The 24,087-nt window shown below is 25.4% G+C and overlaps 1 protein-coding gene across 11 annotated transcripts in view; it reads left to right on the top strand.

Annotated features, from left to right (window-relative positions):
• Positions 1-275: 275 nt before the first annotated feature.
• Positions 276-24,087, top strand: part of LOC127279483 (actin-binding LIM protein 3) — a 28,947-nt gene continuing 5,135 nt past the window's right edge. For 2 of the 11 annotated variants that reach the window (XM_051301860.1, XM_051301866.1), the window contains exons 1-12: positions 5,406-5,907; positions 14,588-14,748; positions 14,983-15,148; positions 16,010-16,238; positions 16,937-17,255; positions 18,706-18,777; positions 19,065-19,251; positions 19,463-19,722; positions 19,804-20,065; positions 20,226-20,309; positions 21,451-21,551; positions 23,601-23,670. In XM_051301860.1, coding sequence (XP_051157817.1) covers positions 5,802-5,907; positions 14,588-14,748; positions 14,983-15,148; positions 16,010-16,238; positions 16,937-17,255; positions 18,706-18,777; positions 19,065-19,251; positions 19,463-19,722; positions 19,804-20,065; positions 20,226-20,309; positions 21,451-21,551; positions 23,601-23,670 — 2,017 coding nt within the window. In that variant the 5' untranslated portion in view covers positions 5,406-5,801. Of the gene's footprint in view, positions 474-5,405; positions 5,908-14,587; positions 14,749-14,982; positions 15,149-16,009; positions 16,239-16,936; positions 17,256-18,705; positions 18,778-19,064; positions 19,252-19,462; positions 19,723-19,803; positions 20,066-20,225; positions 20,310-21,450; positions 21,556-23,345; positions 23,444-23,600; positions 23,671-24,087 lie in introns of those variants that run through there. The other 9 variants (XM_051301861.1, XM_051301867.1, XM_051301868.1 and 6 more) reach the window with 8 other exon arrangements.

The raw sequence follows: 24,087 nt of genomic DNA, 5'->3' as shown, positions 1-24,087 counted from the left end.
TAATTTAATAGTTACATAAATTAATAAGTATAGAATAAAATAATTAATAATGCGCGTAAAATAATAAATATCTCAATTATAGATTACTCATTCATGAGAGAACTTTTATTTTGACTAATGTTAAATAAATCAATAAAATGATAATGATTAATTCATGAATTAAGGGGGAAAAAAAATTTGTTTAAATTTAAACAGCCCGCGTAAAATGCACTTGCTATATTGACGCGCATGCGTATTTAACACAACAGTCATGCACATGCGCATAACCTCCATGATCCGCAATGTCCGCAGAAGCACTTGCTATTCTTCATAAGACAGTCGTTTGGTTTTTCGCATTTTCCTAACAGAAGGAAAAATAATTAGTGTATCTCAGTGCCTCGATTGAAAACGTGATATGTTTGACCGAGTGTAAATTAAATATTCATTGAAAAAAAGAAGCTTATTAAAGAAAAGCATCAATACGCAAAAAATGGGTGAGTACAATTTTTGTGATCTACTGTTGAATTCTGTTCATTCTCGTGTGCCGGTTACTTATTTTTTTCTAAATTCATTACTTTATTCCATAAATATTTAATAAATGTTTATTTATAGGCATCTATCTGTAAATAGAAATGATATTACGATGACAAATTTGACCTTTCTCAGTGGTATTTGCACAATTTTTCATATGGTTAGAATTTTACTGCTTTGCTCTCGATGGCGGACCAATGTTTTCGAGACGGTCGAAACAAGGGTGCAACGCGCCTCTATACCTATAATTAGTCGTATCGTCGATTTGACGTTTTCTTGGCTGACGATGGCTCATTCTTGTCTTGAATATTTGCTTTTCATTTTTGTTATGATGGTCGTTTTTCTCTTAAAAACGTTTGCCTTCTTGCGCTTATATACTTATACTATTGAAGAAGCGCGGTGTCGCGCTATTTGAGCGTGACCTGCATTTGCCGGCTTGGGCTGGGCTGGTTTGTTGGCTCAACTCACTCGTCGTTGCACCGACCGTATCCTCCTTCACAAACGTTGCACCGATCGTTCGATTCTTTGCACTTGATTCACCCCTCGAGACAGAGCTTATAGTCGCAGATGGCCTTTCAGCCCTATTATACAGGAAAAAAAAAAGAAGAGGGATTGTCTTTAAAGAAACCTTAGGGAATTCTGAACCAAAGTAAAATATGACAATGTACCACCAGTTTTCTAATTAATTATGAAAAAAAAACAAGTGTGTAGTCTCTTTTTACGCAATCATATCCACCGACCATTACCTCACTTAATCAGTGTCAATTAACAGACTTACCTCTCCCTCGCAGACTAAATACAAAACACTTTCTGTCGCACAATAATGTTGCATCTGTTTTTTTAAAAATATTTTTATTATAATAATGTTTTTAATATTTAAGACTTCATGGAAGAAATTTGATCTTTTTTTTTAATAGATAATTGTTATTTTATAGGTAGCGCTAATTGTTTCTTTTTTTAAAATAAATGCATTGTTCTTTTGTAGAAAGCATCAATTGTTTTTTTTTTTTTTTTGTAAATAAAAGCATATTGTTATTTTTCAGGAAGAGTCTTAGAAACACATTAAGTCCGGTGTGATATTTCAATTAATTTATATCCTATTTCGTTGGCAGCTATTTTATTTCCGGAACTTTACAGCTTCTTCTTTGAGCCAATAAATTCAATATATTGGTGCAGTCAACTCTGTAGCTGTTGCACTGACTCTCATTCGAAGTCACTTTATAATCATTCAGGCAAAACAGATGGAAGATAAGAAAGAATGACGACTATTGTGCTTTGAGTTCAATGAAACTTTTACGCACATTTTGAAAATAGTTGCAAATTTTAAAGAATAAGAGAAATTGAAATTTTAATAATAATAGAAAAATTAAGGCTAAAATGTGTTTTCGTGAAAGACAATTTTTTTTTTGTTTCGATTCAAACTTTTAAAGAATTACGATTGTTTAATAGGAAATAATTTTGAAAATTCGAGAATTATCGTCTGGATTTAATAACGAAAATTTTATGTTGAAAATACATATTTTTTTCGGAAGGAAAAATAATTTAATTTCCGATTTTTTTCATATTAGGAAAAAGAAATAGTTTGAAAATTCAAAATACAATGTTTCGAAAGAGATAATTTTTTACATTACTGATTTTTATTATATTCTTTGAGCCAAAAGTTTTGAACGTTCAAATGAACGAAATATTTTTTTCAATTTATAAATTATTAAAAATTATGATGGCTAAGTAAAATAAAACGTTAAATTAATTAATTATTAAATTAATAACTTCTTTTTAGATATTTAAAACAATATTTTGTATAATAAAATTCGTACTTAAAGAAATTGTAAAAAAAATTTCGTTCATTTGAACGTTCAAAACTTTTGGCTCATTATATTCTAAAAATTTTTTATTTTTATAAACTAAGAAAATATTAAAAATTTAAATATTCTTAAAGACAATAATTATCTGATAAGTATGATCATATTTTATTCATTTTCTTTTTTTATCAAAGATAAAAATTTGTTTATTTTTACATTGAATTAAAATTGAATCAAATACTAAAAGAAATTTTATATAAATTAAAAATCGAGAACAATTGATTAAAATTAAACTATAAAATCGGCTTAAATAGTTTTTTTTTTAAATTACATTTAAATTTTAATCCAGATGAAAAAAATAAGATGAATGAAGAAAATGTGAAAACAAATTTATTTTCTATTTTTAAAAAATACACATGGGTAGATGGAAAAAAAAATTGCCAACAATTTTGTATGAGGATATTCTGAAAGAACTTCAATTACATGGTTGATTTGATATTGATTTTTTTTCTTACTGTACTACAGATATATATACACTGGTGCAATAAACATAAGGGTGACTCCCTCTTAGAAGTCATTCTCTTGATTGCCTTTACTTCATCCGATGATGTGCTGCATCTCTCTTTCTCTTTGCTTTTACAACCTTGCAACCTTGGTTTTCTATATTACCTTGTGTTGAACCTCTTGACCAGACCTGAAAATTATTCATAAGAGCACTTTCAGTTTCTTTTTCAAAAATTGCAACTAGAGCAAACTCTTTAAAGTCGATAGCATCTCTCAATTGTTTTATTTTTGGAAAAAGAACATTTTTTATTAAAAATATTTTAAAATTGTGAAAAAAGGTTCCTTATTTTTATTAAATAAAAATTAACTTTGGATAAATTTCTTCTTTTTATATATAGCTATCTCTTTTTTTTTTGTTATTTTTAAACCGGTTAGGTAAAGTAGTAAAAACATTTTTTTAAAATTATAATAAAAAGCACTTGATCTTTAAACATTTGCGATGATTCATTCGATCAACGAATTCATAAATTAACAGAGTTATTTTTCTACTATATAATAATGTATACATCGCGCATCTCGTATTTATTAATAGCTTGAAAATATAATTTATTACTCAATCGAGAATTTTTTTTAGTGGCACTTGACTTTTTAATATTATTGCCAAAGGTGAAAATTTTACATCTGCAAATGTTCCATAGTCTTATGTAATCGTTGAAGAGAACCTTCTTCTCATTCTTTTTACAGATAGAATTAGATTAAACGAATTCCAGATTGACTATATAACATTAAAGCTTAAAATAGTTCGTATTTAGATGTACATGTTTTAATATTTTTTAATTTTTTTAAAAATTAAAATATATGTTTTTAATCATAATTATATTATAGACAGCTTTATGAGAATTTTTTTTTTAATTCAATAATAATTTCTCGATGTTATAAATTATATCGTTTATACAGTAAGTGGCCCATAAATCAAATTCTTTTCTGGGTGTATTTAACTTGACTTCTTATACACATGTGGCCTGTTAAATTTCATAGTTCGGAATCAAGGACAAATCGCGCACACACACACACACACACACCTTTGTTATCGTCACATAAAAAACACGTGTAAACAATTTATGATAAAATCTTGTTAAAATTTTCAAAGTTCAATTCCTATTGACAAGTGTTTTTTATTTTATTGGGAAATTATGCCCTTTTTTCAAAGAATATACTTGAGTATATTTTACTTTATTGAATCAAATTTGGATGGAAAAGCTTTTGAAATAAGCTATAAGTTATTTTTTTTATTTAAACCGCGAAAATTCAGCTTTGTCAGATTGAGATTTTATATAGAGTATATAAGATATATCGCAGTTTCGAACAGCGAATAAAGAAGCTTATCTCTTTTTTTTAAAAGATAGCATTGGGTTGTCTTTGTAACAAATCGCTTGTATCAATATTAACATCACGTTTAGTCATGTAAAACGTATATTAATAAAATAAAAAAACAAGTTTCGTCAACAATATATTGATTTTTAAATAGTTTTTCGATATTTAAAAGAATTTTGTTTTTTTTCATACTCGCGAAAATTTCCAAATAAATTCTATTTTTGTTTTCTGCACTGAAATGATCGATGATAATCTAAATTTGAAAATGAAGTAATGAGTTATCATATCATACCTATATCAATTTTTTTTTTTTTTTTATTAAATTAATAAATTGGTTCTCAAATAATTAAATCAGGTTATACATATCTGTATAAAGCAATTGGAGCGAATCTATTGAAACAAGAACTGTTTCAGTGTCAGACAACGGCGAATACATATCGTTTATTTAGTGTACAAGATAATAAATATTGAAAAGAGAACTACAATGTTGCATATAGTATATATACTCTATCTCAATTTATAAGTGGCTAGAAGAAAAAATAGTTTATTATTTTCTTTCCGTTCGAAAATTGATGCCGATAATCATTTTTTTAAAACTTTGAAAGTCGGCTAATATTAAATGAGAAAATTTTTAAAAAATTTTATTTATCGATTTTCCTCAATTACATTTTGAAAGTAATAAAGAACTACAAGATCTAGTTTCCTGGTTTATTGCAATATAATGAATAAATGAATAATATTTTACAATTTTTCAAATTAGTTTGCAAAATTTATAAACTATACATTTTCTTAGATATATCAGTAACTGATATAATATTGTGTTTATTTTATCATTGATTGGAACTACAAATTGTAAAAACATTCTCTCTCTAAATTAAAATTATAGTAAATAGTGAACTACTAATTGAAATTATTATTTGAAAAATTTAATTTTCTTTAAAATTATTCTAAGAGTATATCATTAACTGAATTCTAAATTTAAAAAAATATATATTTAGTCCAAAGAAAGAAATGGTTTTTTGTATTTTAAAAACAATAAAACTTAAATGACCAAATGAATTCAGTAAATGATGCTCATGCAGTCAGATAACTATCCCTATAGCAGTTTATTCCTGGAAACGTCATTTCGAACCAGTGACATCATACAACAGCACTTGAAATATAGTAGGGGGAGATCTACACTGTCATGAATCTACCTTACTTTCTTATATTAGTGTCGGTTCGCGTTTCAACTGATGAGGATCATTCGGTTCTTCCTTAAACCAATTGAATTAAAAATTAATCTCAATTTCTATTATTTTCTCATGCGAGATAAAAGTTAAAAGTGAAAAGGTGTTATAAACATTTTAAATAATAGATATTAATGAATAATTTCAAATTTTAAATTATAATTTATAACAAAAATTAAATTCTATATTGTAAATTTGTATTATTTATGAATTAATTTGATTTTAGTGATATATCATCTGAAAATTATTTTTAGTCTACAAAAAGAGATTGGTTTCGATTATTATTGTTATAAATTATTATATTAGTGAAAATTGGAATATTGTGCTGTGTGCCAATTCAGAGTGAAAAATTACTCAATTTGTATAAATTTTTGGTGGAATAATGAAGCCGAAAAAGAATGAAAGCTTAATAATGAGTGAAAAAAATGGGGTCATGAGCGATCCCGGCCCCGAGACACATCTTAAACAACAAAAGCAAATAAAAAAGGGTGAGAGAATCGACAAATTTTAATTAGATTATATTTAGTGGCTATAGAGGGGTTTTTAATTGATTACTCATATGAAATTAAAAGAGAATTTTTCTTAAAATAATCTTCGATATTTATAGATTAATTGTAAAATAATTTTTTACGGTTTATAAAATAAATGAAAAATTAAAATAATAATAATAGTAATAATAAATTAAATACTGAAATTAGATAAAGAATTATTCGAAATTAAAATTTAGAGTAAAAGACTTTCATATTATGTAAGAATAAGAGCAAAAGTATATCGGGCAAAAATAATTATTGACGTGTCAATTTATGACAACCTTTATTTTTGAGTGCCAAAGATAAGGAGGCAGAGGTATGCATGAACCGCGCACACGATAACGAGTTAACCACAAAAAAAGAACACTTCCATTACTTGCATAAAATCATTGAGGTTTCTAATGTAACTTTAGTAATGTCTATTTTTAAATTCTGTAATTATTAATCTGGATTTATAACCACTAACAATTATCTGAGCCTGCATAATTACAAACTTTTTTTATAAGTTTTAATTTATTACTTTGAAAATGTAAGACACTAATAAAATATATAATTCACAATTTTTAAAATAACTAGCTTTTTAATTTTTGAAAATTTAAATAAAAAAATATTTCTCTTAATTAGATTGAAAAAAAAAATTTGTTTTGTTTATTATTTTTTTAATTATATAATAAATAATACTTTTTTGTTCTAAAATTAAAAATTTAATTTTTTATTTTTATTGTTTTTTTTTTTTAATTTTATTGTTTACTATTTTTATAACTTATTACTTTTAAGTTGGCCGTTTTTATTGTTCATTGTTTATAAGACTATTAGTTGATTATTTCTTTGAAACAATTTTAAGATATATAATTTTTGTTATGAAACGTTTGCACACATTACGAAAAAATTTGTAGTTATATATATTTTTTTTTTACTTTTAAAGCTCATGTAAGAATAAAACACACTGAACAAAAAATTTATTTGATTCAAATACTTTGATTACCTGACTATTATCAAATAAATATTTACTTGAATCAAATTATTTTTATTTGAATTAAATAAATTATATTTGAACGAATAATTTTTGTATTTGAAACAAACATCATCTCAAATAATAAATATTTATTTGATATAAATCAACTAACCAATTATTTGAATCAAATAAATTTTTTTTGTTTTCAGTGCAAGTATACAATTTTGAATCAAAGAATCAATAAAAATAAATTTTTATATAGATAAAAAAAAAGTTGTTAAAATTTAACGACGATTAGAGAAACTAAGAATATTAGGATAAGTAATTTTAATAGAAATTAAAATGGTAGATAATTGTAAAAGAGAGAATTAAAAAAAAAAATAAAAATAACTTTATCGATTATGTGGATTAATTTAATTTATAAATAAAGAAATATTTTTTCAATGTTTGAAAGTTTAAAGAATCAAGTAATAATTTTAAAGAAATATTTTTCTAATGTTTGAAAGTTTAAAAGAATTATATATTTACAACCGGATTTAAAAGTTGCGCATATATATGTATAGTATACTAAAAGTTATTCTCGCGTGCAAAATAGTGTTGACGAAATTTTTTTTATCGCGTCGTGAGGTAATTATTTGTGAGACATTCTATACACATTATTATCTTTTTGAAAAAAAAGCAACAGTCAATAACTATGTAACACGTACCGGCGTGTGTATTATGTAATCGATGAATGACGACTACCGCTTCCTTGCCCAGTGACTGATTAACATAAATGCTATAAGCGAAATTTATTCCTCGAAACAAGCAGAGCCTAAAACCTGTTACATCGTGGTGTAATAGAACGGATGATATTATCATAAAAATAATTCCGCATATTGTTTCCGTTTTTATAGGCTTTTCGCATTTTCTCCTGATGGCGCCAATAAGACTCTAAAAACAACATTTTCCCATTGTATATATACATTTGGAAAGTCTATGTATATACTAATTAGACGAAATTTGTTAAACGGCTATTATAGAGACATTAGCAGACAATAATTTATATTTTATAGTGTCTCTCGAAGTGCATAGAGAGCTTGGGTCGTCACGTTTGACCCCACTTTGCGACATCCTATTTAACCCACTTTATGAATCACATTAACATATCGCACGAATACCACTTGGGGCATTGACAAAACGCCTACTAGGATCTGTCTCGTTTCTATATAGTTATACGAGAGGCTATTTATCGCTGATAGATTTTCTCATCTCTTTATACAATTGCTAAGAGATTGCAATCGATAAGATTAGTGGAGATTGCTCCTTTTTAATAGAGGAAAAACTGCCAAACAAAAATTATATACAATTATTATCAGGGTATCTAGCGCGTCGTGGAATTTCTAGTGAATAGCTGGAAAAATCTTTTATTATTTTTGTACCTGATTTTTTTTTACTATTAAATTTTTAGATAGTTTTGGGATAATATTTAAAATTTTAAATACTAATTTTTAGATAAGACATTTTTTTGAAACATTCGATTGAAAATTAAAAAAAAAAAAATCTGTTATTATTTTTAAATTATGTTTATCATTATTATCACGGTTTTAAGAGAAATAAATAGCTTTAAATTGATAATTTTATATCAATTTCATATATAATTTCATCATTTATTTATTTTTAGTGATATTATCGAGAGGTAAATTTTGAAAAATATATAGTATATAATTTGGACATATAATTTATATTTAATGTTTCTTTTTTCATAAAAATAGATAACTGAGTAAGTGAAAAAACATTTTTTCAACATTGAAATCTGGAAATTTTATTTTGAAAAAATATGATAGACGCACCCTGTGATATATTTTAGAAATTTTTTTATAATAATAATAATAATAATAATAATAATAATAAATCAATCAATTTAAAATTTTATTTTGTGATACTTCGTTGACTAATTCAAATTAGTACAATTTTTTCACTAATTTTGAGTAAAATATTATTATTTGATTCAGTAATATTTTTTTAAATTAAAGTTTTAGTAAAAAGCATGTTTTTTTTAAATTTACTAAATGGCAAATATTCTAAAATTAAGTATAAATTCTTGGCACCAAATTTTAGAATGTTTCAATACAATTTATTCTTAATAATTTTATTATACTGAGAAAACTATGTTATTAACCATTAAAAAAGCATAAAAATTATTAGTTCAAAATATTTTAGCGAATATGAGCTGAAAGTTTTGAACGTTCATATGAACGAAATATTTTTTTCAATCTATAAATTATTATTAAAAATTATGATGACCATGTAAAATAAAATAGTAAATTAAACAATTATTAAATTAATAACATCTTTTTAGATATTTTAAACAATATTTTGTAATAAAATTCGTAGTTAAAGAAGTTGCAAAAAAAATTTCGTTTATATGAACGTTCAAAACTTTTCGCTCATTAGCGAATGTATGTATCGTATTTTGTAAATTTTGTGTATGTTTTTGAACAATAATATAAGTTTTATATTTTGGTATTGTTGATTCAATATAAACATACCATATTTTTAATTTTTATATATTCTATATTTTTTAAATTACAAAAAAAGGAGAATTTTAAGTAAAATATTAAAAGTTTATTTTTGTAAATTGAATAAATACGAAAATTTCTGTTATTTTAACTTAATGGAAAAACTATTTTTATTCTTAAAAATGTAAATTGTTAAGTTTTGAGAATAATTCTAGTTTAATTCTGAAAAGTTTCAATGATGATAATAATAATAATAATTATTATAATTATTATATTATTATTGTTATTAAAAAAAAAAAATGAAAATATAGGAAAGTTTATAATGAAACTAGAAATAAATGGAATAATTGTAAACGTAAAAATTAAATATAATTTATCAAAGAGTAAAAAAAAACAATTTATTATTCAAGAATAGACACACGCAATCTTTGAGCAACTTTTTATTGTACTTTCGCAGTTCAAGGAACTTTTTTTTTTGTTTCATTTAAAAATAAACGTTTTACTTTCGCAGCAAATTTCATCATATTGTTTTCCATAAATTTGTAAAATAACTTTTTTTTATTTCACATTGAATTTGATTCAACGTTTCTATAAATTATTTTATTATTTACAAAAATATAAATATTTACAAAAAACAAACATATGACAATAAATGCGTCTTATTATATAAAATAATAATTTGTAATAATAAGACTTTTGTCATTTTGTTTATGTACTCAAGTTTTACGAAAATCTGGGTATTTCCGTATATATTTGTGTTGATTAAAGTCATTCGTTTAATTATTTTTTAATGAAACCAACTTTTTTAACTGATTGCTTTTCTATTGTAATGTACATTTCGAACTAAAAATTAGAAAAAAAAGAATATTTTCAAAATCATCTTTAATTTTAAAATTTTATAAAAATATACATTTTTAAAATATTGTATCATAAAAAAATTATTGAGTAATTTTTATATCTTAGTGAAAAACAATATTTTATTTTATCAATAGAAATTTTTTAATTTAATTTTTTTTATTATAATTTGAATTTCTTATAGATTGTATATACAATCGATAGGAAAAATCAATAGTGATTGATTTGAGTGAGAATCAACTTTATACATATACATATATTTATATTCAATTTGTTTTAATAGTGGAGTATTTCAAGGTCTTGATTTTTACATTTTTTGCCCGTTTATACATAATATATTTCTCCATCAATTTACAATTATATAATAATGCTATTTCACATTCTATATATATATAAAAACGTATGAATTCCACGCTTTACTTAATTTATTAACCAAAGGACCGTGGATTTCAAATGCAAATAATTTGTAACGGGGACACGACATATTTTCTTTTACATAAACTAAAGTTGAAACAAAACATATAACTTTATTCTTAACTTAAATTAGGTTTTTGAAAAACAGTCATTTCAAACAAAATAATATTTAACTACAATAATAAAAATGATCTTGATGATTGCTTTGAATTGCTGCAATCAATAGTAATTTTAACATATAGGGGTACATTCAGGTATAATTTTAACATTGTCTATTCATGACATGTATACACGCGAAAAAAATTATAGCGCAATAAACTCACGGATTTTTATGAAAGTTGGTATAAAATATTTTTTAAACCGTCAAATACGAATGAGAAAAATACAAAATTTTTGAACATTCCCAAAAAGGAACACTAATTTTAATTTCAGTCAATGATAATAATTTTGACCAAATTATAGTTTGAATCAATTGTTCTTAACTAATTTTAATTTCTACTATAATGTTAAAATTCAAAAAAATAAATTACTAAAATTTTGTCTAAATAATGTAATAAAATTGTTATCTTTTTTTTTTTAACGTCGCAAACTATATCCTCATAAAAGTTTACATTAGCGATAATATCTTTTATGATTATTTGCTTTGAACACTATTCATGTTTCATATTTAGAATGTATAAGCAAAGAATATTAGATTCTTAAACTATATAGCATTTCGTATAAAATTATTTCTCTACATCAACCTATATCAATGTGACAATAATAGGTTTAATATTACAAAGATAATATTACCATAGTGTAATATTATTACATAATAATATATAACAACATTTTTGATATTGAAAAATACATACCATGTGTCTGAAGTACTGAACGTTCAACGAAATCATTTTTTTGGTATATAAATTTTTTAAAATGAAAAATCATCAAGTACCATTAAAGTATACTTAATAATTTCAATAATAATATTAGTAATAAAAATAATAATAATAATAATAATCATAATAATAAATGGAAAATAAATTATTAATTAGATTAATAAAATTGAAATGAATTTTTGAATCAACTAAAATTCACGTACTTTCTATGTTGTATTAACGCATATTTTCCGGAAGAAGCGTCTTGCTTTGAGGCAAAAAGGCAGAGAACCTAAAATTGGAAAATCAAGTGAAACAAAATCAAAAAGGCACTTCCTACTCTACTGCCCACGTGTCTTTCATCCTAATTTTAAAAGCCCATTATCCAGCATCCAACCCTCATGATCTTTCTCTCTTATTCTCAAAAATGCTGAAACTTTCGTGACACTATTAAAAGTAAAATATCCAAAGTCTATACACATTATATATATGATGTCACAGAATATTTTTAAACTCCCTCATGAGGGTTTTCGAAGTATATATATATATATATATATTGCTTCTGTTTACGTTACTCAATCTTTCTATTAAGTAGACGTACGCATTGAAAATATCTTGTACACATGCAGTCAAAGGTTCAATCTTCAACAAAGGTGCCATTACCGTCTTCATTATACAGTTGTGCATGCAGAACCGTTATACCTATATACATATAGATGACATCTCGAGTTACTATCTTTCAAGTTCTCGTCATTACAAATTAACTCTATCATTATATGTTATTTCGAAAATTACTATATAACAACAATATCTCAAAATACAAAAAAAAAAATTCTACTTTTTTTTATATACATTGTTAAAGCATTACTCTTATATTTACTTTGTAGACTTTTCTTTATTTATTTTTATTAATATTACTATTATTATTATTAATACTATATTGATATTTAAAAAAATTGATTTTATAGTAAAAATTTATATTTAAATTTTAATAACTCAAAATAAAAAATTAAAAGTTATAACACTTAAAAAGAATTTGAAATTTATATACAATAAAAATTTGTTACCTATTAAATTTGATGATGTTATATATGTCTTATAATAATTTATATTATTTCGATGGCTCTTTTGTTTGACTATATATAATATACGTTTTATTGAATGACCTAGCGGTACATATCTATTTTAAAATAGAATTTTTTTTTTTCTCATGGAAAATTTGTCAAGTTACATTAAGGCGCTAACGATCAAATAAATATTTTAGATTTTCTTAGAGATTTCTTATCTCTATTAGAAATAGTTGAAAATAATTTATAGAAATTTAAAGGTTCTTCTTTTTGTCTTGTGAAAAGAAAATGTCGACAATTTTTTCTTACATTCTTTCGATAATTTTCATTTCTTTCTTGGATTTAAAATATGAGAACATAAAATATTTTTTTTTCTTTTGTATTCTAACTTTAATTTTTTATTACCTTGAACTCATTTTTAGTTAAATATTTATTTAATTGGAATACAATTGGAAATTTTTTATTCTTTAGAAAAAATGTCATAATTTTTATATAGATGTAAAATAAAGAAAAAGTTGAGAATAATTAATTTTTACTTTTTATTAAATGAAACATTTATTGAAGATTTGCTATCTTCAATTTATTTAAAATTAGTTACCACGTACTTTAATTCTCCCATGATCGGTTTATGACAATCGATTTCTAAAAGTAAAAAAACATTTTGTGACAAGGTTCACAAACGTGAGAAATGATTTCCGTTGGTTAATTTAGAAATAATTGTATAGCTCTTTGAAGAAAATAAATAAAAATAAAAAAAAAACAAGACAGCAGTAATTTAGCTTTAAAATATTCAACTACTGGTTGTAAAAGCTATGTTACTTTCGCACAATAAATTCCTTTGTATTAGGCCCACGTCCGGCCACTGACATTGAGATGTAAAAAGCGGAATTGCCTATATATATATATATAATAGTGAAAAACACTTTTTTTTATTTTATTTTCTTTTTTTGTAACTTTTACACTATGTTGGAAGGAAATACATATAGAACTCTCTCTTTTTTCTAATTATTTATTTATTTACGTGTTGAAAGGATTGTTGTTTTGATCGGAAGGAAATCGATTGGAGTTAAAGTGGAATGTCGTGTGTTATGACTCATGCACCTGGCTGACCGAACCCAGTCAAGAAAATCATCTTGCACTTTTTATGAGATTGCTAACTGTTACGTGCTCTGCATTTATATATTATAACATTAAATCTCATGATCGATGATGCTTGAAAACAATAGTGAGGGTTGACCCTGTTTTGATTTAAAAAAAAAAAATCCTCAATTTTTCAAATTCATTTTTGTATGCGCAATGAAAATATTAAATAAGAAGTCATTGTAATTTCGCAATTTTACTATAATCAGTTTGTTAATTTGATAATTCAATTATAACTTCTCACTTGAAGTTATTGCACCATTTTCATCTCTCCATTTTGGCTAATTAAATTAGTCTCTTTACTATTTGCTGAATGAAAGAAAAATTCTCTACCATTAGATAAAAATTTTGAAAAAAGAAATAAAATAATTTAAATTATTTTTAAATTCTTTGCCTTTTGATTTAGTCGCCTACCTTAACACAAATTCATCAATATAAAAATACGATGCGTGGATATTGTGTGCATATTTTTAATTTAAAACGTTCATATTATTTTGTGTTACATTCATTACGCCTTAGCAGACAAACATGTTGAGAATTTTAATCGTATTGTGATTCATTCATTGAATCGCAAATGTAAATAATTACACTTGCTTAATAATGTGAATTTACAAGTGACAAGTGTTTTATTTATTTACAACAATTATTATTCTCATCATTTTTTTTTCTAATATTAGTAAAATTAGAAAAACAATATTCTCTTTGAGAAATTATTTTATCCAGAAATTTTTATTTATTTAACAATATAATTAAAATGCATCATTAAATAAAATATATATTTATGATTCTTCAGTTATTTTCAGTCTTTGTTTATCAGAATAATTATTGATAACATTGTTTCTGTTTCAGGAAAGACCTTCTGTCAGTCTTGCAAGAAGAAATGCAGCGGAGAAGTATTACGTGTACAAGATAAATACTTTCACATCGCGTGCTTTAAATGTGCGCAATGCAATTCGAGTCTCGCGCAGGGTGGATTTTTTGCAAGAGAAGGTTCCTATTATTGCACGAAGGTATTATTTTTAAAAAGTTTCAAAGAATTATGAAAAAGAATTTTTTTTATTAATTTTACTTGAAATGATTTTACATTAAAATAATATTTTTTTATAAAGAGTGAAAAAATTATTTATATTTATAATGATATTAGTAATGATGATAATAATAAATTATTTAATAATAGCAATAGATCGTAAATATTAATAGATAGAGCATAGGCTAAAAATAACTGAAATTATTTTCCCTTTCAGGATTATCGCGAGAAATGGGGTACGAAGTGCGCTGGTTGTGGGGAATACGTTGAAGGCGATGTAGTTACTGCCGGAGAAAAACACTCGTTTCATCCAAATTGTTTTCACTGTCAGAGATGTAGAAAACCTCTTTTAGGACAAGGAACTAAAGTTACTTTAGTTCAAGGTGAGATTTAAAAAAAACTGTTTATTTTTTTTAATCAAAATACTTTTAATTTTTTAAAATTTTAATTCATTTTAATCACGCTAAGTAATTCAATTGCTACTCAATCTTAATTACTAATTATAATTTAATTGTTAATTAATTTTAAATACAAATTAATTAATGCTGCAAAATATTGTTTTCAATCTTCTTATATTCTTTTATTTGTATGTATTAACATTAAAATATATTTATACATATAAACTTTCAATTCAAAATATAAATTTTTATAATTTTACATACAATCATTTTAGTACACAGATTTTTTGCAATTTTATTTTTACACAAAAAGCTAAATTAATTTGGAGAAACAGAATTTCAAAAATTGATAAAGAGAAAAATAATTTAAACTTTAAATCAAAATTTTGTTTAAAAAAAATTTAGATTAAAAAATTTTAGAACATTTATATTGTATAAAATATTGAAAAATTACATAACAGTAAAACTTAACTTTATGTCTGATTAAATTTATCATATTGTCGTGTAAATTTACGTTTTTTTAAACTTCTTATATTTTAAAAATTGTTAGAATTAAAAATTTTTACTGTTCACAATAAATGAAATGGATGTAATTCTGAAATTGATGCCACTTTAATTTTATTATTGGAAAAAAAAGTGTGGCAATGAAAATTTAATTGAAGGCAGATAATTATGTTTCGATCAGTATCAAATTTCTAAGCAATCAAATTTCAATGTCATCTAATTAATATTAGATGACATTGAATTTAATTGTTTAGAAATTTGATTGGATCAAAACGTAATTATCATATATATGGGGTCGGCATTTACTCAATTTTTTTTCTTTTTTTAATTGTCCATTTGTAGGGCAAGCTTTGTGTCATCGATGCGTCAGTATTCCGATACGTGAAGCATCAACTCCAGTAGGTAATTCGCAGGCTACAGGTAATGGATCTAATGATCCTGGAGCATGCGCTGGTTGCAGGCAACAATTACGAGAAGGTCAGGCCTTGGTTGCGCTTGACCGACAATGGCACGTCTGGTGCTTCAAATGTCATAGCTGCGATACCGTTCTTCACGGGGAGTACATGGGAAAGTAAGTTAACAACCCCCTCTCAGCATCTTATCAAATATTTCTACATTTCAATATTTTTCTAGTTTATTCAATTCTTGTTATTTAATTTAAAAAATTATGTTATTTTTTAATTTATTAAAATAACAGGGTGTATATTAATTGTAATTATAGCTAGGGAATTTTTCGTCGAATAGTTAATTTAAAATTATTGAAAATAAATATTTTAGTATCTTTTCAATTTAATGGAATTTATATTTAACAAAATTTTCACTGAAGAACAATTTTATTTTGAAGAATTCTTTTTTAACAGATTTTTTATAAAATCAAAATTTTATTTAATTAAACTTCTACTTATACGGAATTTTTGTTTAATTTGATTTTCAATAAGCAGAACTTTATTTAACTGAATTTTCATTAAAGATCATTTTTAGTGGAATGAATTTATTTTAATTTTTATTTTGTAGAATGAAAAACAATTGCAAATTAAATGTAAAAGAATAAATTCACTGCATTTGGAAAAATGTATTTTTATAAAAATAATTAGTAAAATATGTTTAAGAAAAATGTTTTTTTTAACAAAAATAAAATTGAAACATTGTAAATTTATTAACGTAAAAATAAAACATAACATCTCGTAATTAAAAAATTGTAGGAACTAAGGAAATTAATTTAATTAATAAAAGAATAGAAATTATAAAAAATATAATCTATTTTCTTAGAGATGGGGTGCCTTATTGTGAGAAAGACTATCAAAAGCAATTTGGCGTTAAATGTGCCTACTGCAATCGATACATTAGTGGAAAGGTACTTCAGGCTGGTGAAAATCATCATTTTCATCCAACATGCGCGAGATGCACAAAATGTGGTGATCCTTTCGGCGATGGTGAAGAAATGTACTTGCAAGGTGCTGCAATTTGGCATCCACGATGTGGTCCCGGTCCCACCGGTTCCAATGGAATTGTCAATGGTCATGGTGAACCTCACACACCACAACATAGAGAATCCGAACGTATTTCCAGCAGTGCTTCGGAAATGCAGGTAAGAAATACGCTGAAGGTCAGTTTTTATTTATCATAAGTCACGTTTTTTTTTCTCTCTTTTTGACAGAATTTCTAAACGTGCTTCTTTATGTCGTATATTATTATTATTATTATTCTTTTTTTTATATGACAATCATCACAGGAAATACCCTTTTTGATAATAATCCCTTTTATTTAAAAATGTATATAAATTTTCATTATTATGTAAAATTCTTTTTATTTAAAATCCCTGTAAATTTACTTTTGCAATTTAAATTTTTATATTTGACAATTTTTCGTTTTTTATTATTGAAAATATTTTTAAATAAATTTTCTTTTTATGTTATTTTATAAAGTGATGATTATAACACTTATAATCGAAAGGTGACTGTGTATTATATGCTCTTAATTTTTTAGTCATCTGGAATTTAATATATCTTAGTTGTTAATTTTAAAATACTGAATTATAATAATTATCGCAAATACTAAAATTTTGAATGCAATATCTTTAAAAAAAAAAGAAGTCACGAATAAAAATTTCTTAAAAATATTTTTTAAATCGCTAGAAAACCCCGACCTTGATATTATAAGCTTATCAGCTTCGTTTCAGTTATTTTTGTAGAATATTGCAAGCGCGATGAAAAAAAAACTTTATATTTACAAATGTAAGTGTGTGTAAATAAGAGTGTGTGCACTTTTATCAAAATCAGTAATTGGCTTCTCGAATCGATTATGACGATTTATTTATTGTCAAAGTGCCAAGCTGTATAATAAAAAGCCTCAATTCAAATAATCACATATTGAATTTTACGAAACGCGATTTTCAAAATTTACAATTTGAAACAATTACAAGTGCACGTTACTGTTTTTTATTTGATTTTCATACAATTATGTATTTTTAAGTATTTTTTTCCTATTTTCTCACCCTTTATTTTGAGATTATATTTTTTTTTAATTTATATTGTTTTCCAAGTATTTTTTGAGTGTATTTTTTTTTTTAGTAATTCAATACTGTTATTTTATGTATTACAATTTTGATTAAGGGTAATTTTGTTTTATATTGCATAGATGAGAGTGTACAGCACGCTTTTATATGAGAGTTTCACAATTTAGTTTTTTAATTGTCGAGCAATTAAGGAAATTCAAAAACTTTTAATTTTTTTGAGAAAATCTTTATTGAATGGTTTTAATCGAATAAGAAATGTAAAAAAAAATTGTTGAAACTTTCTAATTAATTTTGACGTGTTTTTTGATTTTGAAGTAATAAAATTTTAAATATTTAATTAATTTGAAAATTGGTTTATATTTAAGTAGTATGTATTTTCATTTTTCGATGCGCCAAATTTGCTCTTCAATTGCGTTATATAAGAGTTGTTTATTTATTTCATTAATCATTATATTATTTTATTTATGTTATTATTGCTTTGTTAATTTATTTGTTTATTTTTTCGCATGATCATTGTGTATAGTTTTCATTGAGGTCACGCACGCCAAGCCTGAATGGATCTCTGTGCAGCCCTTACAGCAGCCTCAGTCGCAAGGTATGCCATTGTGCCTATTTTTTATTTAAGCAAAACTTGGAAAAAAAATCATCACCAGTTCACACTGCTTTCTTAGTTACAAAGTTTTGTCGATATATAGAGCGCTCGTTCGCTTCTTAGTTTTCATTTTGCGCAGCCTAGTCTTTGAATTAGTGAAAGCAATTAAAATCAAAACAAATTAAGTAGTAGTTTCAATATAATATAATTATTGTTATTGCATTTAGGGAATTCTTCTAAATGAAAGGTAAATTTGAATTTTTTTTTGTTAACTTCATTAATTCCTTCAGTACTATCCAGCGAGAACCGGAAGTCCTGGCTTGATACTGCGAGAATATGGACGCGGTGGTCCTGAAGACGTTTCTAGGATTTATACGTACTCGTACTTGACTGAAACTCCTAGTCAAGGATATTTGAGACGTCCAATACAACCCTATGATAAACCTCCCACGAGTCCTCATTTTCACCGACCAAGCTGTAAGTTTACCAAGCACTTGAATGTTTATAAATTTTATTTCTTTTAGTATTTTTGATGCACAATTTTCTATAGGTCGATTTAATTTGACAGACTTTACACATTTAAAATTTTAATTATTTTTAATCTATTTAAAGAGTTTTTCCTTAATTCACTTTTGATGACTGTCGTATAAAAGTAATAGAGAATGATAAAATAAATCTTAATGAATAGCTTCGCGTTCGATAAGAAGTAGCGGTGGACGAAGCAGTCGATCTGGAATGAGAGCATTAGTTGATGCACTTAGCGATACGAGACCAAAATCACCCGTGAGTCAAGTAGATAACGAAGAACCTATAGAATTGGCGCATTATCCTGATGCTATGAAACCATCGCCTGGCTCTCAGCCACCAATTGAAAGAGATGATTTCCCAGCACCACCATATCCTTACACTGATCCTGAGAGACGAAAACGATGGTCTGACACATATAAGGTATTTTTTTCTCGAAATTACTTTTTTTATCTAGGTATTTGTGAAACCTGACATTTAAATAAATATATTTGAATATTAAAGGGTGTACCTGAATCTGACGATGAAGATGAAATAGATCATAAAAGTTACATCAAGGAAGTGGAGCAAAAATTAAAAAAAGAGCATGATGAGTTGAGTAAAATTGACACGGGAATTGCAAAAGTCTTTTTACAAGATCGAGAGAAAGATCGGGAGAATCTTAGATATAAAGCAGCTAATGTTGATCCTAGAAATGCCTCGAGAACACCATCAGCTGCTCGTGAACCGACCTATCGATTACGATACGAAAGTCCTGTTGGTGCTTGTAAGTTTATTTTTTTTTAAATTCACATATTTTTATCTCTATTTTCTTTACATTTTTACGTCAAATTCATTAAAATTAAATTATATCCGACTTGGATTACTATATCTAAAATTAAGTGACTTTTTTCATGTTTTAATAAATAAAACTTTTTTATTTTTAGCACCATCGAGAAATATAGATCACGCTAGACCCTGGGAAGATGAAGACGGTCTTAGTTATAAATCAAGTGGGCCAAGTTACAATGGTAAGTTTCCATTAAAAGAAAAAAAAATCCAAATCAAATTGATGACTTTTTTTCATTTATAAACGTGTCATCTCATACATGTCCACACGTTCGCACATGACACTAACATTTCACTCTACTGATTATAATTCTGCCATCGGCTGTAAGCTCTCGAAGGATAGCGGGGTCTCTATGGGTTAAAAAAAGCACGTTATAAAAAAATAAAAAAAAATAAAAAAAACCCCAACCCTACTAAACGAAATTGGCTTTCTAGTGTTTGTCAAAAAAAATGTCAAACAAAAATGGGCAAAATCAAGTCGCGAATTGGAAAGAACCACATTCGTTAAGTAACGATTATTATAGCTGCTGTTCTTGACCAAAAAAAAGAAAGAAAAAAAATAAGAAAAGTAGCATCAATAAATCAGTCACTATGGAAGTTGGATAAGAACAGGTGACGTATCTGGCTTTTTGCATGATGCTCCTGTTATGGTACGTGTAATTTCTTTTCTTTTTGCTAAAGTCAATAACTTTAAGAAAGAAAAAAAAAGACATAACAGGACAATGTAACGATGAAAAAAATTGTATTCTCTGTTTCATTTAGCGACCAAAATGGTTGCCCTTAGACGCACCTTGCTATCTTTTTTGCATGTTGCACCAAAAATTTTACGTCACATTCATGACACATACACTTTTTTCAATTATTCCACTCCTATTTCTTTTCAATGTTGGAAGATATTTTTTTATATTTTTTCTTCTTGTTTGGTTTTTCAATTTTTTTTTTTTTTTTTTTTTTTTGTTTATATTATCATTTGTGATACTGAATTTTTTAACGTTTGAAAAAAGAATAAATACAATATTATCCAAAGATGTAATTTTTAGTTTTGAAAAATATTTCATTTAATTATTATAGAATTACAAGTTAGTGATAAATTTAAATTTTTTTGTTTTTTCAAACGTTGCAAAGTTTAGCTTCTTACAAATAGCATGATTTTCAAAGGAGTTTGTAAAAATTGTGTTTTAGATTTTGATTTCGAATCTTCCAACGTTGCATAAAAGTTATATATAAAAAACAATTGTTTTCTCTAAATGCAAAAAAAGCTACTTGTCATGTATCACCGTGTTTCTATTTTGTGTATTTGTGTTGTGATTGCGTGGGCATCAGCTGGGAGATCATCGACTCGTTCCCCGGCTCCCAGAAACTATCCAACTATTGGTTCACATCGCGCCTTCACTCTTCCGAATGCTACTAGAGATTATAATTCGGTGAGTTCACCAAAAACTCTCCAATTCGCCTGCCGTGGTGGAAAGCATTACAAAATTAGCATTTTGTCTTATTTCTTTATCTCAGTACGATATCCTCTAATTATTTTGAAAAAAATATTTGAAAATCAAAACAGTTTGCTTTGCCAACACGGAAGGTGATGTTCCTATTAGTTCTTTGGTGCTGGTAACATTGGATTTTTTTCTTATTTAATATGCTATTAATTACGCTATTTTTCATCCCTAGTATTACAGGACTGAGTTGTAATTCATTTTTTTTGCAATATTATTTTTTGAAGAATGTTAAATACATTTTCTTATTTCTTTGTTTAAATTCCAATAATTGATAAAAGATCCTTTTATTTTGAATTTTATAAATAGAACATTCTCACAATTATTTTTTGAACGAATTATAAATTGAATATAAACTTTATATTTTATATTATTCCTTTAAATTAAAAATATATTTTTAAAATGTTTATCTTTTTTTTGTAAATTCAATTATTTTATTATTTCAATTATATTAAGAATTTGTTAATAATAGAATTTAAGGAAATTTAATTTCAAAACATAAGAATTTTTTAAAATATTTTTAATTGTAGTACCTACCTAATTGGTAAATAATTGGATTATATTGTTAATGAAGAAATTAATTTTTGTATTTTTTTAATTTGAAAGAATAATATAAAACAAAACCACATTAATGTTTTTTCTTTTCAAATTTTCGTTAATACTAGTTTTATTGTTCCCATTATTATTATTATCAGTTTATTTTCAAATATTCCGCTTTTAATGTTTCCAAATATCTATTATGACTAATTTATTAATATATTTGTAATATTTATTTATAATTATAATCACTGTCATTAACATTGGAAAAATTGGGGCTAATAAGAATTTGAAAAATAATTAATAGCTAAGTAAAAAATTTGAAAAAATAAAAGTCTGCAGTAAAGAAATTCGTAGTTACAAATTTTTGAAAAACAAATGCATAAAATTAAATATTACGAAAAAAAAATTATCAATAAGGAAAATTTGAATACGAATTTATTTACATTCTTACAAAAATTTCAAAGAAAAAAAATTAGGATAGAAAAATAAATAATTTGGAAAATCTGGAAACTTACAATCTAAAGTTTACTAAAAATTCGAAAACATGGGAATTAATGATGAGAAAATATTACGAAACATAAAAATTAGATACTATAAATTAATTCGAAATTTAAACAATTAACCTAGAGGGAAACTTTAAAAACATGAAAATTAGTAACAAGGAAAAACAAATATTTGTTAAATATTCATTGGAAGATATTTAAAAATTAGATAGAGAATTCCATAGAATAAAAATTCTGGTAATTATTATTTATTTTGTAGTCCTCCATGAAATTGTTAAAATAAGCTCAGTCCTGTTTCCGTTTCTTCCAAAAATTGAAAAAAAATGACATGCTAAATCCCATAGTTATCTGGCAAGAATTGTGCGTTCAATGCTTCCAAATTGCAGCTTGAAAGCCCAGAAAAAGCACGTTCTGAGATCTATAATATTATAATAAATTTGTAAACTAGAAAAAAAATGCTCATAGAATAATGTTGAAATAGCAAGATAGTCGGCTTGCGTGTTTTTTTTCTTTTTTTTTTTTTTTTTTTTTGAAAGCAATTTGCGATTTTACAAGCAGAAGGGTGCGAACGGTGTCTCTGCGAACGTTGGGCATTACACGTATGGGAATGAAAAAAACGTGAGTTTTTTGCATTTGAAACTAATCAGTAATAATTGTCGATTGACATATTTGATGAAACCAGTTGTGAGCTCTCTTCGGCACATCCCAAAACCGGGATATGGTCTGGCACCGCGAAGTCACACCTTCTCTTCAACAGGCGGTTCAGTTTCTGCTCTCCCTGTAAGTCTTGCACCGCGCCTCAAGCGAAAATAATTGCACAAAAAAAATGCTCTTTTATTATATCTTATATCAATTAATATAATATTATTATTTTAAATGTCATTATTTAATAAATTTCATTATTTTTATCATTAAAAGACATATTTCTTTCATCTAGGGCGATTACTCATTCAGCGGGATGGGCGACAAGACGCACAGCACTGATTTCTCTTCTGGCAAGTCTGATAGTGAGTAAAAAAACACAAAAAAGCGAGGAAGTCGAATTTTTTTTTCGATACCTTGCTTTAAATTGCTTTTTTAAATCCAATTACGTACTAAATTCTCTCTCCCTCTCTCTCTTGCACTGCACGGGGCGTTTTGGAAGCCCTGATACAATAAAAGTAATTTTCCAAACAAAAAAAAAGACAACAACATGTTCTTTGTAAATCAAGAATATTGAGTCTATCAACAATTTTCTTGAGCATGCTTTACTAACTACGATGAGCTTTTTTATTTTCATTCTCCATCGAAATGTTCTTAATAATTATGTATAGTCCTTTTTTTTAAATCTGATATCAATTTATTAAGTTAAATTGTAGAAATAGATTTTAAAAGCAAATAGTTTACATGATTGGTTAAGCTAAAAATGAAAGGATTTTCAATTA

Source organism: Leptopilina boulardi, unplaced genomic scaffold, assembly GCF_019393585.1.
Source record: "Leptopilina boulardi isolate dan_hultmark-lab unplaced genomic scaffold, ZJU_Lbou_2.1 LbouV2_216, whole genome shotgun sequence".
Classification (NCBI taxonomy): Eukaryota; Metazoa; Arthropoda; class Insecta; order Hymenoptera; family Figitidae; genus Leptopilina; species Leptopilina boulardi.
The sequence above is the reverse complement of the archived record's forward strand: the minus strand, read 5'-3'. Positions and strand labels throughout refer to the sequence as shown.